At 45.2% G+C, this 19,775-nt stretch overlaps 1 protein-coding gene across 4 annotated transcripts in view; it reads right to left on the reverse strand.

Annotated features, from left to right (window-relative positions):
- RUFY1 (RUN and FYVE domain containing 1) overlaps positions 1–19,775 on the reverse strand; it is a 717,137-nt gene that overhangs the window by 460,859 nt on the left and 236,503 nt on the right. For all 4 annotated transcript variants that reach the window (XM_086931454.1, XM_086931453.1, XM_086931456.1 and 1 more), the window contains one exon: positions 17,475–17,536. In XM_086931454.1, the coding sequence (XP_086787580.1) occupies positions 17,475–17,536 (62 nt within the window). The remainder of the gene's footprint in view (positions 1–17,474; positions 17,537–19,775) is intronic.

The following is a 19,775-nucleotide window of genomic DNA, read 5'->3' on the forward strand; positions in this document are numbered from 1 at the left end:
CGCACCACAGGAAGCTAGGACCACTAAGCTATGTGAAGTGGGTGGTGAGGAAAGCTGGGTCACTCGGTGCTGGGCAATGCCGGCAGGCAATCGTTCTGTCCACAGGAGCCCCTGTGCTGTTCTTGGACAAGGTGCCCAGAAGAACATCCGTCAAGGCTGCATTGAAAGGCAGCAAGGGTTCGGAGTGGAGACACCAGGCTGCAGGACCTCTTTCAAGACATTAGTCTTGACTGCCACTGTAGGAAGCTGCAGGTCCAGGACCTACGCAGCCCTATGCACCACCATTACAAATTATGCCCCCTACTCCGTAGGAAGGTTAGGTGGAGACAGCATGCCAGAATCTGGGGAGGTGACCAGGCCACTCGCATCACCCAATTCCTCATACCAGTCTATATCCTGAGGTTGTGGGATTTCTAGGGGATCCTGCTCCCCCTCCCAATCCGCCTCATCCATCCCTAACCCTCCAGAATCGGGAAGGTTGAGTCAGCACTGGTCTCGGCATCGGTGGATGCCTGACCGGCTCCATGTTGTCCGGAATGAGGATTGGGATGGTGCTGCGGAGGACCTTGGTGTTTGACGCATAGCCGGGGAAGGTTGCTGATGGACGACTGGCATCGGTCAGGACCCAGGAACAGGCCCAGTAGGAGGCCGCGGCCAGAGTCGAATGCGGAGAACCCACGGGGACCCCATCATCTGAGCCCTCGGGGCCAGAGGGCACGGCGGCAGGGTTAGGTCGCCCAACTGTGGTGCACATGGAATTATAAAATTCCTTGAGTTGGGCGGGAGTCACTCCGGCTCCAGAAAGGGTGGGAAATATGGAGCCGACCTAGGCACCCGCTCTGCGGACTGATGCCTTGAACGCAAAGGTTCTTCCTTTTTCTTCACATGACGGACGGGGGGAAGTCGAAGCACGTTTTGACTTCTTGTGCTTTTTGTGGTGCCTCATACCTGACCGCGACAACTTCAAGGAAGAGGACATCGATCCTCTGGAGCGGTGCTAGGACCTTTCTCTAGACTGACTGGAAATGAGACCGACGAGGCGAGGTGACCTTCTAGGCACCGGGACGTGATCAGCTTTTGGGACCGCTTCCTCAAAGCCTTCAGCATCATAGCCCGCCAATCGGAGCATGACTTTGTGTCGTGGTCTCGCTCCAGGCACCAAATACACACTAAGTGGGGGTCCGTGACCGACATGGCACTTTGACAGCTGCCGCACGACTTGAACCCCGGGGTCTTCTTGCTAGACATCCCTAGCACACCAAAATGAATCGACAAAAAGTCGAAAAAAGTCTGTCAAAAATGACAGGGGATAAGCTCCCTTCGATGGATCTGCACTGGCAGGCACGAAAAGAAAAAAATTGACGTGAACGCACTGGAGTGGCGGGTATATTGACGACGCAGACGTCACCACAATGACGAACACAACGCCAGCGTCGACTGACGCCATCTATCGGTGCGCAGGGGTACTGCTATCAAAAAATCTTCCTGATCCAGCCTGACGCCTGAAAGTTCTAAGGTAAGGAATCTGTGGCTAGGTGTCTACATCAGATGTCTACTTCAGATACTACATTTCAAGGCTTCCAACTTTCTATGGGAATACTCCAGGACATTTAAGAAAGCTGCAGATTTCCTGCAGTTCTCCAGTACATAAATACATGTATTATTATGATGTATATTCAATGTATTTTCCTTCTCCCTCGGGAAATACTTTCTATTGGGACAATACTTCCTTCACCATTCCCATATTCCCAATGAATAGAGGGGTGTTCTGTTTACATTCACAGGCTGGAATTGCACTTACTCAAGACAAGAACAAAGTAGGGTGTGCCACTAATCATTGGCGGTATTTCTCCATTAAACGAGCCGACCTAAGTGGCACTGGGCCGCGATTAGTTTTAGGGACTGCTCCCTCAAAGCCTTCAGTGGCATGGCCCGGCAATCGGAGCACGATTTTGTGTTGTGGTCCAGCTCCAGGCACCAGCGTCACACTGTGTGGGGGTCCATGCCCGACATGGCGGGGCGACAGGCGTTGCACAGATTGAACCTAGAGCTCTTCTTGCTAGGGGTGCTCTGTCTCCATTCACAGGCTGGAATGGCACTTACTCCTGACGAGAACAAAGTAGAGTGTGCCACTAATCATAGGTGGCATTTCTCCATTAGTAAGAGAGTTCTACAATTGCAAAATTCCAGTAATACTGCGTTCTTCACTCAGGATTGGGAATTTATGCTCACTAAATGCTTTTATTGCACCTAAATTATACTTTGGGGAATTGGTTTTACCATGATTATTATACAACGCTTGGGTGCGTGTGCAGTTGGTTTTAGATTATTTGATAACCAGACTCCCCTATTCTATAAAATATATCACCTTTATTTAGCAGACTTAGTGGCTCCAATGAAGTTTCCAATCTCAAGTTGTACTATGTGCTATGAGAAGTATTAGTGTATGTTCTCCAAGGAGGAGCCACAGAGTAGAGGTCAGCTGCCTCAGAACGTCCTGTAGAAACAAGCAGGATATTGTGGGGGATAGCTTTAGCAAATGGTTGCCTTACAAACACTGCAACAACAAAGGTGTGCACCGAATGCTTGAATTTATGCTAGCCACTGGCACTCGCTCGGGCCGCATCCCAAACCATCGTCCAGCTATACCTGGTCGTTTGGGATGGACTGTTCCGATTGGAGCAGGGTCAAGGCTGATTTGCATATGGCTGGGTCCAAACAGAAGTAGCATGAGGGGCGAAAAATGATGGATTGCAATGCTGCCCCAAGCGATACCCAGCAGCAGGGCTGGACTGGTAACCCAAAAGAGCCCTGAATATTTTGTCAGACCTGCCTCCACTGCATTTTTTACTCTAGGCCAATATTGCAGCATTGCTGTACAATGGCCTCCAGTAATAACAAGCATTTGCAATGCAATAGGTCTTGCATTAGGAAAGTTTGAGGTTTTGGTCTTGTAAATGACAATTTTTTTATGTGCTAGTTTTGAAAATAGTGAAAATAATAGCTTTGTCATTTACAATGCCAATACTTGTAATTTTTGCAAATGTGACATCTATAGCATTTGTAATGCAATATGTCACTTTGATGTATTGATATTACAAATAACAATGGCTTATAATTTTTTTAAATAATCAATACTTAAATAAAAGGTATTTTAATTTATAATGGCAATATAAGATAGATAGAGTGAGTGCAACAGATAGATAGATAGAATGAGGGCGACAGATAGAGTGAGGGTGATAGATAGTTAGATGTATAGATAGAGAGTGAGAGCGATCGATATAGATATTATAATTTTTTTTAATAATCAATACTTAAATAAAAGGTATTTTAATTTATAATGGCAATAGCGTACATTTTTTAAATTAACTTTTGTGAAGATTATGTTCAGTGTATTTTATTGAGACGAAAATCGAAGAACAGAAGTGAAATATGAACATTTTTTTGTGAAATTTCTAATAAAGCTTGAAACAATGTGAGAATATATTTGAACCAGGTGTTGAATGGTTGCACAGATTGATGCTGTGGTGGTGCCGAGTGATGCTGTGGTGATGCGATAGATAGATAGAGTGAGGGCTATAGATAGATAGAGGGAGGGCGATAGATAGAAAGAGGGAGGATGATAGATATTTAGATAGATAGATAGAGGGCGATAGAGTGAGGGTGATCGATAGATAGATAGATAGATAGATAGATAGATAGAGTGAGGGCGATAGATAGAGTGAGGGCGATAGATAGAGTGAGGGCGATAGATAGATAGATAGAGAGTGAGTGCGATAGATAGTGTGTGGTCTATAGATACATAGATAGAGTGAGGGCGATAGAGTGAGGGCGATAGATAGAGGGAGTGAGATAGATAGATAAGATAGATAGAGTGAGTGAGTGCAACAGATAGATAGATAGAATGAGGGCGACAGATAGAGTGAGGGCGATAGAGTGAGTGCGATAGATAGAGTGAGGGTGATAGATAGTTAGATGTATAGATAGATAGAGAGTGAGAGCGATAGATAAATAGAGTGAGATCGATAGATAGATAGATAGTGGAGAAGAGAAGAGAACATGGAGTTAGAGAAGGAGGCATGGTGGAAGAGAGCAGCAGATCAGCATGGGAGAAGAGAAGATAACAGGGAGTAATAGAATGATGTGGGTGGAAGAGAGGAGAAGGTAAGCACAGCAGAAGAGAACAGGGAGTTAAAGAAAGATCACCACAGGAGAAGAGAATAGGGAGTTAGAGAAGGAGGCGGGGTGAAAGAGAACAGCAGATCAGCACAGGAGAAGAGAAGCGAACAGGGAGTTAAAGAAGGAGTTTGGGTGGATGAGAGCTGCAGATCAGCACAGGAAAAGTGAACAGGGATTTGGAGAAGGGGCGGGTGGAAGAGAGCAGCAGCTCTGCACAGGAGAAGAGATGAGAAGAGGGAGTTAAAGAAAGAGGTGGGGTGGAAGAGAGAAGTCGATGAGCACAGGAGAAGAGAACAGGGAGTTAAAAAAGGATGTGGCGTGGAATAGACCAGCAGATCAGCACATCAAAAGAAAACAGGGAGTTAAAGAAGGAGGTGGGTGGAAGAGAGCAGCATATCAGCACAGGAGAAGAGAAGGGGGAGGTAGAGAAGAATGTTGGAGGAAGAGAACAGCAGATCAGCTCTGGAGAAGAGAACAGGGAGTTTGAGAAGGAAGTGTTTGGAAGAGAGCAGCATAACAGCACAGCATAATAGAACATGGAGTTAAAGAAGGAGGCGGGTGGAAGAGAGCAGCAGATCAGCACAGGAGAAGAGAACAGGGAGTTAAAGCAGAAGGTTGTGTTGTAGAGAGCAGCAGATCAGCACAGGAGAAGAGAACAGGGAGTTAGAGAAAGATGAGGGTGGAATAGAACAGCAGATTAGCACAGGAGAAGAGGACAGTGAGTTAGAGAGTGAGGTGGGTGAAAGAGAGGAGGAGGTCAGCACAGCAGAAGGGAACAGGGAGTTGTAGAAGAGAGCAGCAGATTAGCACAGGAGAAGAGAACAGGGAGTTAGAGAAAGATGAGGGTGGAATAGAACAGCAGATTAGCACAGGAGAAGAGGACAGTGAGTTAGAGAGTGAGGTGGGTGAAAGAGAGGAGGAGGTCAGCACAGCAGAAGGGAACAGGGAGTTGTAGAAGAGAGCAGCAGATTAGCACAGGATAAGAGAGCAGGGAGTTAGAGTAGGATGCGAGGTGGAAGAGAGCAGCATATCAGCGGAAGAGAACAGGGAGTTAAAGAAGGATGCGGGTGGAAGTGAGCAGCAGAGGGATAAAAGAAGAGAACAGGGAGTGAGAGAAGGATGTGGATGAAAGAGAGCAGCAGATCAGCACAGCTGAAGGTAACGGAGTTAAATAAGGAGGTGGGGTGGAAGAGAGCAGCAGAACAGCACAGGATAAGAGAACATTGAGGTAGAGAAGGAGGTGTGTGGAAGATCTGTTCTGGAGAAGAGAAGAGAATATGGAGTTATAGAAGGAGGTGTGTTGAAGAGAGCAGCATAACAGCACAGCATAAGAGAACATGGAGTTAAAGAAGAAGGCGGTGTGGAAGAGAACAGCAGATCGGCACAGGAGAATGAATGAATGAATGAATGAGATAATTCTTTTATAGCGCATGGCTACCCGGAGGCATCCCAGCGCTTAAGCTCCGACACAGGGTCTGAAAGTGAAAGATGGAACCAGTTAGTAGTTAGTTTCTGGGGAAAAGCCGGGGAAAAGCCATGTTTTTATTTTCTTGCGGAATGAAAGATGATTGGATTCCTGACGAAGGGAGAGGGCCATAGAGTTCCATAACTTTGAGGTGTTATGGGAAAAAAAGCGTTCCCCAGAGCGAGCCTCATTGATTCTGTTGACTTCTGCCAGATTAAGATCATTGGAGCGGAGATTTCGCGGCATTTTGTATGGTTTGATCAGGCTAGTAAGGATAGGGGGGCCTTTGCCTTGCAGATTTTTACGGGCAATACAGAGGGCCTTAAAGTGTACTCGTTCTTTTATCGGTAGCCAATGAAGTGATCTTAACGCTGGCTTGGCTGAGGAGTGATGGTTGGTGCTCCTCAGGAGTCTAGCTGCTGAGTTTTGGACTACCTGGAGTTTGCAGATCACAGAGGCCGGGGCTCCCAGATAGAGCGCATTACCATAGTCCAGTCTGGATAAAATCATGGCCTGGACTAGGATCTTTTTGGCTCTGTCAGGCAGTTGAGGCAGGATTTTGAATATAGAGCTTAACAAGCCGAAGCAGGTGGCCGCAGTTTTCCTGGCCTGTGTTTTGAATGAAAGGTCCTCGTCTAACCAGAATCCTAAACTCTTGATCACACTTCTTGGGGTTGGGACAGTGCCCATAGAAGGGGGCCATAACGTAGGGGAATAGAATGATGCCTTCCTGCCCAGTAACATCAGTTCAGTCTTCTCGTTGTTGAGTTTGAGCAGGGACTGGCCCATCCACTTTGCTACGTCCTCAAGACAATCACTCAAACTCGAGTGGGACAGATCTGCCTGATTCAGAGAGACCACAAGCTAAGTGTCATCAGCATAGCTGATTAATTCAATTCCATAGGGAGCCACTATCTCGGCTAAGGGGGACATATACACATTAAAAAGTGTGGGGCTCAGGGAGGAGCCCTGTGGTACCCCACACTGCAAGGGTATCGGTGATGAATGGCAATCCCCTTCAAATACTTTAAAATACCTTTCAAGGATGAAAGATTCAAGCCATGAAAGGGCTTTTCCCGAGACTCCGATTTTGTTTAGACGGGCTAAAAGGATACGGTGGTTTACCGTATTGAAGGCGGCGCTGAGGTCCAGGAGGATGATGGCCACATTGCCACCTGTGTCCAGGATCCTCCTCGACTCTTCAACCACCTTAAGAAGTGCCGTCTCCGTCCCTTGTCTAGGGCGAAAGCCTGTTTGAGAAGGATGAAGTAGGTTAGAGGCTTCCAAAAATGAAGACAGTTGGCGGTTTACCAATTTTTCTGACAGTTTACTGATACCCGGGAGAAGGGAGATGGGACGATAGTGGGATAGCTCTCCAGGGTAGCTTTTTTTAACAATGGTTTGACCATGGCCATTTTCCAGTCCCGTGGGACTGTGCCTGCTTCAATCGAGGAGTTGATCAGATTGGTGACTGGAGTAGCGATAATAGGCAGGACTGATTTCAGGATGTTAATTGGAACAGGGTCAAGCGGCGAGCCACTTTTTACTGAATTGATGAGGGGGGTAGCAATTCCTCGGTGAGCAGAGTGAAGGAGAAGAGTTCAGGAGTGGCGACTTGAAAGGGAGGTTTAGTTAACGATAGTGATTCGGGGATGGTAATGGGTGGGAGACCTAAAAGAATGTTTTGAATTTTAGTGTGGAAGAAGAGTGCAATTTCTTCACAGCGGGACCCTGATGTGTTTGGGGCGAGACGGGGGTCAGGAGGTTTCAGCAGAGTCTTGACAATTCTGAAAATTTCTTTAGAGGAATTAGGAGATGCAATGATTTTCTCTGCGTAGAAAGCTATTTTGGCTGCCTTTAAAGCAGATTTATAGGCTTTGATGGAGGCCCTGTATTTAGTTTTTATCTCTGGATCAAAGTCTTTTCTCCATTGTCTCTCCTCTTTTTTACATCCCTGTTTGAGTTTTCGGAGCTCTGGGCTAAACCAGGGATGATTGATTGATCCTCTTTTTTGGATTACAGATTTCCTAGGGAGACTGATGTCCAGTGAGCGCTCTATCCACTTTATTAAACTCTGGGTTTGCTGTATTGATATCACCGTTAATGGGAGGTGAAGTGGTCCTTAATACTTCTGACCATTCATTTATATTGAGTTTAGACCAATATCTTGTCTGCGCTCTGCAGAAAGTATTGGTCGGAGCTGGGGGAGGGACACTCCAAGTGAAAGGTATGGTAAAATGGTCTGACCACGGAACAGGGCTTGGATCGGTGATGATTAAGTCTATGATATTTGAAAAAAATAGGGTCAAGCAGGTGTCCTTTTATATGGGTGGCTTTTTTTAATTTTTTGAACCATTTCACAGGTCTCAAGATCTTGAGCCAGATCCATAGCTAACGTGTCTTGCGGATCGTCGAAATGGAGGTTCAGATCTCCCATTATAGTGAAGTTAGAGGCAGAACTGGCAAGGTTTACAACCGTTTCTAACAGTGTCCTATGGAATTGTCCTAAGGATCCTGGTAGACGGTATACTAAAAGCCCGGTAAAGGAAACTGAAGGAGACAGGGTGATCAAGAAGTGGGCATTTTCACAATCAAGTAATGGGCTGCCTAACAGGCGACAGACTAGATGTTCCTTATAGTCTACAGGATAGCGATCCCTCCTCCTACACTCCCTATTCGGTCAATGTGCTGGATTAAATAGCCCGGAGGCAGAGCCTGGACAATGTCTGGGCCTGAGCTGGTCCTTAACCAAGTTTCAGTAAGAAACAATACCTCCAGTGCCGAGTCCTTTAATAGGAGTGAGATCTCTAAAGCATGTTTAGGCAGGGAACGGCAATTCAGTAATGCCATGTTGAGCATATGCTCCGGTTTCTGTTTGATCTCTGCCGGCTTAATCAATTGGAAGAAACAGTGTCGGCATTGATATTGATTGTGTGAGGGGTTTAACGTGTGCTTACACAAGGTGTTCGGGGAGATAGTAGGAGGGCAGAGCACGAATATGTGAGTGGGACAAGCGTGGAGATAGCAAGGGAGTTGGTCCCTGGGCCCGGCCTGGCGCGGACGGGCACAGACAGGAGCAGACGGGAGACAGGCAGGACTCTGGCATGACTCCGGCGTGAGTCCGGCGCGTCCGCTACGCGGAAGGAGACTGTCCCTTTTTATCTGCAGCTAGAGCGCACCAGAGCGCTTCGTCACACCCAAGATGGCCGCTGTGGAGGCTTCGGCTCCCCGGGACCACACTCTCAGCGTCAATGCTCAGCTGAGAGTGGGCCCAGGCAGCGGTGAGATGGAGCTAAAATATCTGGAGAGTAAAACGCTTTTTAATCAAGCGCAGTGACAACACAAAGTAAAATACTAAAAAACGCTTATTACATCAAGCGAAATAGAGAGTGGCAAGGCTTAGGAGACTAGAAATTTCTAAGACAAGTAATGGAGGACCTCCCGGCTTCCGCCTCAAGAGGGTGAAAAATGCGCAACTTACTAAGGCGCAGAGAGCGAGGAAGCCCTTTTTATCTGCAGCTAGAGCGCACCAGGGCGCTTCGTCACACCCAAGATGGCCGCTGTGGAGGCTTCGGCTCCCCGGGACCACACTCTCAGCGTCAATGCTCAGCTGAGAGTGGGCCCAGGGAGCGGTGAGATGGAACTAAAATATCTGGTGAGTAAAACGCTTTTTAATCAAGCGCAGTGACAACACAAAGTAAAATACTAAAAAACGCTTATTACATCAAGCGAAATAGACAGTGGCAAAGCTTAGGAGACTAAAAATTTCTAAGACAAGTAATGGAGAACCTCCCGGCTTCCGCCTCAAGAGGGTGAAAAATGCGCAACTTACTAAAGAGAAGAGAACAGGGAGTGAGAGAAAGAGGCTGGTTGAAGAGAACAGCAGGGTAGCACAGGATAAGAAAACAGGGAGTTAAAGAAGTATGCTGGGTGTAAGAGAGCAGCAGATCTGCACCGGATAAGAGAAGAGAACATGTATAGTGGAAGAGAGCAGCAGATCAGCACGGGAGAAGAGAACTGGGAGTTAGAGAAGGAGGTGTGTGGGAGAGTGGAGCAGGTCAGCACATCAGAAGAGAACAGAGAGTTAAAGAAGGAGTTGGTGTGGAAGAGAGCGGCAGATTAGCACATTAGAAGAGAACATGGAGTTAGAGATGGATGCGAGGTGGAAGAGATCAGCAGAAGAGAACAGAGTTAAAGAAGGAGTCGGGTGGAAGAGAGCAGCAGATCAGCAGAGGGAGAAAAGCAGAGAACAGAGTAGCACAGGATAAGAAAACAGGGAGTTAAAGAAGTATGCTGGATGTAAGAGAGCAGCAGATCTGCACCGGATAAGAGAAGAGAACATGTAGTTAGAGAATGAATCATGGTAGAAGAGAGCAGCAGCAGATCAGCACGAGAGAAGAGAAGAGAACTGGGAGTTAGAGAAGGAGGTGGGTGGAATAGAGGAGCAGATCAGCACAGCAGAAGAGAACAGGGAGTTAAAGAAGGAGGTGGGTGGAAGAGAGCAGCAGATCAGCACATGAGAAGAGAATAGAACAGGGAGTTAGAGAAGGAGGCGAGGTGGAAGAGAGCAGCAGATCAGCACGGGAGAACACAACAGGGAGTTCAAGTATGCTGTGTGTGAAAGAGAGCAGCAGATTAGCACATGTGAGGAGAAGAGAACAGGGATTTAAAGAAGGATGTGGGACAAAAAGATGACAGAAAGAAAAGAGGGGACGAAAGTGCTGTTTGTGTAGAGAGTGTTTTTTTGTTGCATACTAAATGTAAGAAGGAAAGGAAACAATGAACGTGTTTGGGCGCGTAAAGTTACATTTAAAAAAAAACATTGCAAGTAAAAAAAATATATTCGACGTATGCAAAACTCCTAGGCACGAGGTCAACAAAATGAGAGAAAGAGAAGGCGGGTGGAACTACACGGAAGGGGAGAGACGCGTGGGCGGAGAGGAGTCTGTGAGAGCGCGCGGCGGAGATCAAAGAAAAGGCGTGCAACCATATGGAGAGTGAGGGGGTGTGCAGCCTGGTGAGCTAAATGCGTGTGGCAGCAAAGGAGGAGCGCGGCGCTTGCGCGCCACCACATTTTCCGACAAAAAACGTCCACGTGCACTTTGTTCATTTGTTAAATAAAGTTATACAATAATTCCAAATTAAGCAGAAAACACATAGCACCAACAGACAGTAATACAAATAAAAAAACAAAAATCTAATTATGCGTTTTGGAAACGCTTTGATCCTGTAACGTTAGTGTTTTAGTTAAAATGTAGAAAAGGCACCTACTGACATCGTACGAACTAGAGGGCAGTGTGTAAGGGGGCAGTGTGTAAGAGGGCAGTGTGTGAGGGTAAGTTGTATGAGGGCACAGTATGAGTGTGTAAGGGGGCGGGTTGTGTGTGTGCGCGTGTTGTAAGTGTGGAGTGGGTGAGGCCTAAAGTACTGTGAGTGGGTAATGTGTAAGAGAGCATTGAAATGGGGCAGTGTGTGAGGAGGGGTCAGTGTATGTGTTCTGTGTGAGAGGGGGCAGTGTGTGTGGTCTGTGTGCAAAGGGGGCAGTGTGTGTGGTCTGTGTGCGAGGGGGGCAGTGTGTGTGGTCTGTATGAGAGGGGTGAAGTGTGTGTAGTTTGTGTGAGAGGGGGCAGTGTGTGTAGTCTGTGTGAGAGGGGAGCAGTGTGTGTAGTCTGTGTGAGAGGGTGGCAGTGTTAGTTAGTGACTTGTCAGTAAACTGTATTTCTATTATCTTTAAAGGTTGTATTAGTATCGAGAGAAAAAAATCTGACACGGGCTAACGTAAAAGACTGCAGTGCCTTGTAAAGATTTGCAATGCAATCGTTTTTGCATTAGGAAAGTGTGAGCTATTGGTATTGTTATTTAAATTTCTTTTTAATATGTTTTAGCTTTGAAAAATATAAAAGTCCTATTAGCTCTGGCAATGCTTGTCGGTAGCAAGCAAGGACAGTGCAGTTGTGGTGCTGAGTGATGCTGTTGTGGTTCTGAGTGATGTGGTGGTTTATTAGAGTGATGTGGTGGTGCCCCTGAGTGATGTGGTGGTGCCCCTGAGTGATGTGGTTGTGCCCATGAGTGATGCGGTGGTGTCCCAGAGTGATGCGGTGGTGTCCCAGAGTGATGCGGTGGTGTCCTAGAGTGATGCGGTGGTGTCCTAGAGTGATGCGGTGGTGTCCTAGAGTGATGCGGTGGTGTCCTAGAGTGATGTGGTGGTGTCCTAGAGTGATGTGGTGGTGTCCTAGAGTGATGTGGTGGTGTTCCTGAGTGATGTGGTGGTGTTCCTGAGTGATGTGGTGGTGTTCCTGAGTGATGTGGTGGTGTCCCAGAGAGATGTGGTGGTGTCCCAGAGAGATGTGGTGGTGTCCCAGAGAGATGTGGTGGTGTCCCAGAGTGATGTGGTGGTGTCCCAGAGTGATGTGGTGGTGTCCCAGAGTGATGTGGTGGTGTCCCAGAGTGATGTGGTGGTGTCCCAGAGTGATGTGGTGGTGTCCCAGAGTGATGTGGCGGTGTCCCAGAGTGATGTAGCGGTGTCCCAGAGTGATATGGCGCTGTCCTAGAGTGATGTGGCGCTGCCCTAGAGTGATGTGGTGCTGTCCTAGAGTGATGTGGTGCTGTCATAGAGTGATGTGGTGCTGTCATAGAGTGATGTGGTGCTGTCCTAGAGTGATGTGGTGATGATGAGATGAACGGACGAAAGGGCAGGATGGAAGTGCTGTTTGTGGAGAGAGTGTTTTTGTTTTGCATACAAAATGTAAGAAGTAAAGGAAACAATGGACGTGTTTGGGCGCGTACAGTTAAATAAAAAAAACATTGTAAGTAAATAAATATAATAGACGCATTAAAAACTCATAGGCACGAGGTCAAGTAGTCAGTCACACAAAGCTGAAAATCACAAAAAGATGACAGAAAGAAAAGGGAGGACGGGAGTGCTGTTTGTGTAGAGAGTGTTTTTTGTTGCATACTAAATGTAAGAAGGAAAGAAAACAATGAACGTGTTTGGGCACGTTAAGTTAAATAAAAAAAACATTGTAAGTAAAAACAAGAGCTGCGAACTATCAATAAACTGTGAGATACAGCTGTGACTGTTAATGGTGCAGCTGCGCAAATGACCTCCTGCTAGTTAGGCCAAGGATTTCAAAAGCTGAGAGCTTCCGGAAACAAAGGCAACTTTCTCAGCTTCAGCTCTCCTGCAAGCCTGTGTACGATCTCACTGCCGGCCCTTGCCAAAGGTTGAAGCAATCTCAACAGGGGTGTATTGCACCCCTCTGCACCTCCTGTGGTGTAGGCTGTTTGTCCTCCGGGCACAGACACTGGCGGCAAGTCACAATACAATACAGTAAACGTGAGTGAGAAGTGTTTTACCAAACAAACAAAGGACTAACAGGGAGTGCGCACTGTGATGTTGCCTCATGTTTAGCTTGCCTGAGACACTGACGCGCTTCATGATGACAACGGGAGGGGAGCGGGGAATGTTCAACAGGGACAGAAGGGGGAGGGAGGGTGAATTGAAAGTGGGACGCAGGGCAGCTCTTGGAGCTACAAGCAGGTAACATGAACAGGAAATGTGAACAAGGTAGGGGCTTGAGGCATATATACAGGGTGAGGAGCTTCAGGCAGCTGCAGCTGGTTTATACAATAAGGATCAGTAGTTTGAGGAATATATACACAGGGTGAGCTGGAACGCGAGGCATTTACACAGGTTGAGGAAGCGCTTGACGTATATGCCGAGAGGTGAGGAGCTCGAGCACAGCCAGGGATGAGGAGGGATGCGGAATATATACACAGGGTGAGCAGCCTGAGGCATATAGACCAGTGGGTTAGAAGCTTGCGGTGGGTACAGAAAGGGTGAGGAACTTGAGGCACAGACGATTGGGTGAGGCGCTTCAGGTATACTGAAAAACAGAAGTGAGCACTAGGCATGTTTACAGACGGATGAGGAGTCGTAAGCATATACAGCGGGTGAGGACTGTGACCCACTTTTAGAGGCACAGGAATGTTAAAACGTAAACAGGATGAGAACCTGTGGCACAAAGGCAGGCAGTGTGGGGACCCCGCAGCATAGACAGTTTATATCACCATCAAGTGCTATGAATGAACACACGGCAGAGGACATATCTCAGCGCTTCGCCTCTGCCGTGGGCCACGCGTGCCCAGTGAAGCTCTCGGTGGCGAGGAAACGCACGCCGCATTCCCCAGCAGAAGGCTCTAGTAAAAGAAGGCCTGTGTTTGATGTATGATCTCTGGATTGCCATTGTGAGTCACCCCAGAACTGTGCAGGCGAAACTAAATTTTTTTGTGTGATTAATTAGAAAAACTGGACAATTATGAATTGACTGCGCAGAGTCAGTGTAGTGAAATATAAATAGTAATGAGGCTGGCTCTATGTGATGAACAATGTGTTTATGGCAAATCCCAGGGAAGGGAAACAAGCTCTCGGCATTGCTGTGTCTGATGCGAGGCACAGACAAATGGTGGTGAGTGACGTGGCTGGTTTGTGCACGCGCCTGTCTCACATGAACTGTGTCTAATCCGCCGTTTGGTAGACTGTTCTTTTCCGCTTACTATAATCTCGCCAGCAATGCGCAAGCGCATTGGCTCAGCGAGACCTAAAAACAGCTCCCACCGCTCAAAAACCGGCCCCACCCTTCCAGCTTCCTGGGCAAACGCTGGATGCACGCTAGGGCCGGCTGGCCCTGGCCAGCAGCTGAGATTAATTCACACATTCAATCCATCACCTTGTTGTAGCAGTTGCCTCACAGACAGCTTGTCTGTTAACCCCAATGTTCTATCTCATCTCACTTGTGTGAAATATTCCTCATGAAATCTCTCAAAAACATAAGGAGGCCTAGAGTCTTACACATGACATTTAACACCTTTTCAAGCATGTCTGTTTATGCAAACCTTTATGGTTTTGAGGCTAATAATTGCGTACGGCAAATCTTTCTGCAAGTCAATATTTCACTAGTAATAGATTCACTCTGGATGCTTTTTCAATTGTCCTGACATGTTTCTTTTATCCTGTGCAGCATGAATTAGGTAATTAGTTCAGCAATTCCCATGGCTACCACAACAGTCATTTTGTAAACACACTGAACAATTCACTTCCAAGCACGTGCGTGGCAGAACTCTTCCACTATTAATTATGTTGTACAGCAGTTCCAAAATAGAGGTTTTCAGATATACAGATGTTCATGAGAAGGGCATTTGCTTACCCACAGTTCTTTGCAAAATAACTTTCATAGTAATAAGAAATTATGTTGCAATACATGCAAATAAGCAATTTTCAAGTAACCAACGTTGCCAATTTTCATATGTATTTTTTATCATTTCGATATTGAAAGTAAAATTACAAAGTGAAGTAAATAATTAAAGATAAATAAATGCTTGGCCCTTTGGCATGACAGCTCCTTAAATAACAAGCAATAAGATGCTCTCTCGTCCGATTAGATCTGTTGTTCTTGTTGCTGATATCCATAAATTATACGCCACTACTTTCGACATGTAAGGCACCTACAGTTTTAGTATTGAAAGCAAATCAAATAGCATTAGAATAATAAAGAAATAAAGAACAGCCTCGCAACTAAGATGTGCTTGTAAATGCAAAATAACATATGTTCTTTTCTATTTTATTTTTGGCAGACAAAAGTAAATATATATAAAAAAAATAGCAACTGAAAAATATATTACATTTACATACTTATCTAGCTAATACTTAGTAAGCATTTGTTTATAATGCAGGGTGCGTTATGTTCCATATAGGTACCAGAATATAGGCCCGGGTAATATACCCCTTCACCTACATTACCTTCTCTACACACTACACAGTAACAAGCCTTTTAGGATTGAACCTTTACCTAGTTCTAGTCCTGGGCGGAAAAAGAGGGTTTCCCCTTAACAATAGTGTTCTATAACTTCATCAATAGACTCAAACAGTATGAATGAATATTCATAAGGGTTCTTGGAAACCAGGCAGGGGCTAAACCACCTGCATATTGTCTACATACAAGGTTCATCCCATACGTCATCCGCAAATCCAACAATGGCTAATACAAGAAACATGGGAGAAAGGAACCCTAGATACTTTCTGTATGAATACAGCACCTCTTGCTAGTGTTAGCTAGAGGGAACCGAGACTTCCAGGCCGACACACTGACCAGAGACGCTGAGGCTCCTGCATACAGACGCTCCAGCTGACATTGGTCTGATACATCCCTCGCAGGGTGTCCAACTCGAGACCAGGACGGGGTCCCACACTCTCTTGTTTCAGGTAATGGGGATAGACTAAACCTAGAGGGATTCTTGGCTTCACACCTACTCACATGCTAGGTACACTTAGGGACATCTAGATAGGCATCATAGGAGTATGCACTTTCTTTTATCGTTATTTTTAAATTCATGTATGTATTCATGACTATTGCAAGATGGTAGAACTGTACTATCTTTTTATATTCACTGTACTGCTAATCATATATATCTGCTACTGTCTAACGGTTGTTGCAGCACATCTATTTTACACTAGAAGAACAACTGTGCAATAAATTCTTATTGAAAGTTCGCCCGACTGTTTCTTCTGTGTAACTCTCGAAGACCGAATAAGTGACCACAAGTGACAGAGCGAAAAGTAGTACATTGTTTCCACGATTCTGAGGGATCAAGGTTGTCATGTTCTAAGGTTGCCAGAAACTATTCTCTCCCTGATAGGAGGAGATTCGAGTGGCACTGTGAGCTAGCTAATGCAAACAGGCTAACATTCTTGGTGGGGGTGCTCGGAACCAGTCTGGCACCAACCCCACAGTTTATGTTATCCGTAAGCGCAGATTCTGTGCAGGAATATATAGGAACTACACAACAGGTGTGTTGCTTTTAGTGGCAATACCTTCTTTCACAGATGGTTTCGGAGTTTACCAACAAATGTTCCCTGCCATCTGCTACATGAAAGCACCTCATACTAAAATGAGCATTCCATGGAAGATTCAATAATCCACTAGCAAATAACCTACTGCTTGAGGTACATGTTTACTCATTTGAAGCCTATTACCTGTATTCGTATATTTAGTTTCAAAGAGCTGTGAGAAAAGTTCTGCCAGGTAGCTGCACTGTCACACCAGACCTAAAATTTAGGGGTGGGTTATACATTTTTTTTGCCAAGCTCCAGCAAAACTTCTCCGTGTGGCGGAGTTTTTCTCGGATATGGCTCGCCAACGCTAAGTTGACAAGCGCAAGCAAGAATGTGCGTCCACCAGGGTGATTTTCAGGCGCTAAGGTGGCACCAGCAAGATTTTCTCAATGCGGTCGGCCCCAACTATTTAAGGTGAGAACGCTGCCAATTGATGTGAGAAAGCTGTAGCTCAATACTCGAGTGACAGCAAAGAAGCAGCACCCTCGGACACACCAAGTCCTGCTGTTCGCACTTTTTGCACCACGGAACAAGCTCCTGTAACTAAATATCAGCATGACATGACGATTAAGCCCACTCGTGGAACTCCACAGAATACTGCAGAGTTTTTATGTAACTCCGCGGAATTCTGCAGAGTGAAACTTCAAGAGTACCCCCATGGCTTCTTAAAATGAGAATGACAAGTAATTGCTGTAATATACACTATGGGTTTCCAGGATTCTAAAGCATTGCTATCACTAGCTAGAATCTACATTATCCAGGACTTCTTCGTAGACTCTACATCAGGTTAAGAGCATGAAAACAAGACCTAGGCTAAATTTAAAAGAGATCGCAAGAACCATCTGTTTTTTAATCTTAATTAATTAATTAATATATCCTGTTGCTACCATACATCTGCCAATTAACATTTGCTTTAATTGATACAAAGTTTATACATACTGTTTATCATTCTCACTGCTCTGTGCATCCTTGAGGAATAAAGAAAAATCAATAACTCCAACCTGAAAAATAAACAAAAATAAACATAAAATTGCCTTCCATAAAAAAAGGGCATAAAGAGCCTTACAAAACAGTTTATTCACAAATAAAAAAAATAAGCCTGTTTGGCAAACACGGGAAGATGAGGCCGCCCTTTTCATGTGAAAAACAACAAATTCCCAGGATGAAAGACAATAAAAGAGGCCTCAATACGTGAGGTACAGATTGTTACCACTGGCATCAAGGCAGATTGCATGACATAGAGATGATCTTTTTGGCAGAAAATGGGAATTAATACAAAGGTGAAAAAACACAACCAACAGTGGTGTTGTAATCTTGTATTGTGGTTTTTAAGGCTAAAATGAAGGCATTCACTGGGCTGGTATAAAATAGGTAGAAAAAACATGCAGGTGATGGGATCAGCAGTGTAGCAGAGAACTCAGATAACACCCTGTAGCCCATAACAAAGGAGTAGAAAGCAGCCAAATGGTCTGGCTACCTGCTGCAATATGGCTAAAGAACATCAGAATAAACAGGGTTAGGTATGAGGTCAAGCATATGAGATCGAAAAAGTTGAACAGTCTGTACCACTTCACAACAGACACTGCCCAAATCCTGAGGCACATCACCTCCAATGTACACAGCTTGGAAGATGCTACCCATCAAGGGTGGCTAATATAATATCTGTTTGCCTATGGCCCAGAGGGTGCTTCCATAGCACTGTGGTCTTTTCTTATGGTATAACATTCGCCTTTAGCACGATATTTAACCCTATAATCCAGAAGTGACACAAGAAGGAATGCACACGTATCAGTGACGCATGGGAGAAACACATATTCTATGTGATATTACGTGCCAAATAAAAACAGGTAGCCATATCCCAATAAGGGCCCTTGAAGTAATTCAATATGTAGATCTATTGGCTGGGAAATCTATCAATCAACCAATGACCAGCTAATGCGCAGTGTCAATAGGAAGACCATTAGTGCCACAATCAGGATATAACTGGTGAAGACATACTAGGAGGCTGATGACCACTGAGATCGCGGTCTGCTTTGAGAATACATGCACATATGTACTGCATATTCATAGGTTGAGCTACAGCTAAGATATTCACCACAAAAACATCAGAGGTTGGCTTACAGATATTAAGCACATCTCACACAAGCCACATTGAAAGATAGGGGTTCAACAATGTATTCCCTGCCAGGGAGACATGTGGTACCCCAGCAAGAACAAGGAGATTTGGGCCAGCTTTGATAATAAAAATTACACATTTAAGGAAACACATCAGGAGGAGTAAGGAAGAATTTGCAGACTAACAGCTTCCATAAATAACAGATTCAGAGAGAAGTTGATTGAGACATGAGCTTTCTGTAGGCAGATTTTACAGTCACACAATCAAACAGGCATCTATATAAAGCAGAACTAATAAACAAAGCCATGCGACACAGGATACTATTATACAATAGCCACACAAACAAACAATAATCCAGCGTTGCCTCTACGTGAAGAGGACAGTGGTAACTGGGTCAGGACCTATTGACCGACTTCCACTCTGAACATCAAGGATTAGCTAAGGGGAAGTGCTATAGTGGTGGGCCTCATTACTCTTGAAGTGATTCCAGTGCAATATACATTTGAAAGTGACATCATTCTGACAAGATACCTCCTCGACATCACACAGTCTAGCAACCCTAATATGCTTGTTGCAAATGGCAATAGTGCACACTATTTAAATTGCCACACTAACTCATTGACAATGAAGGACAATCACAAACCCTTTAGCAGACAAACAGAACAACCTGATACATATTTTTAAAAGGATACTTTCTACTGTGTTACCTTACTAAAAGAGCTACAAAACCAAATTACGGCTACTTGATGGTTGCAGATTTAGTACTGATCAACTCAATAAAAAGAAAACATTAAACAAAACAGTTAACTGTGTAGTTCTCTCTGATTTTAAATATATTGCATGAGAGCGTCTGCCACATACTAAATGGAAGGCAGTTCAATATCTCTTTTCTCCTATTTTGAAGTGGAGACCAAAAGTGGCATGAAGATGAAAGCATACAATTCACACACAGTGTGTAAAACTTTCAAATCTGGGAAATTAAGTCCATTATACTCTCTAGGAATGACCACATAATGTGGAGGCAACTATACTCCAATGTCAATTATACTTTACGTAGAACCTCTAAGTTTGTTGATGAGAGATTCAGGCCTTGAGCTACATCAATACACGGTTGATTTAAACCT

The sequence above is a fragment of the Lissotriton vulgaris genome, chromosome 7 (assembly GCF_964263255.1).
Source record: "Lissotriton vulgaris chromosome 7, aLisVul1.2, whole genome shotgun sequence".
Lineage (NCBI taxonomy): Eukaryota > Metazoa > Chordata > Amphibia > Caudata > Salamandridae > Lissotriton > Lissotriton vulgaris.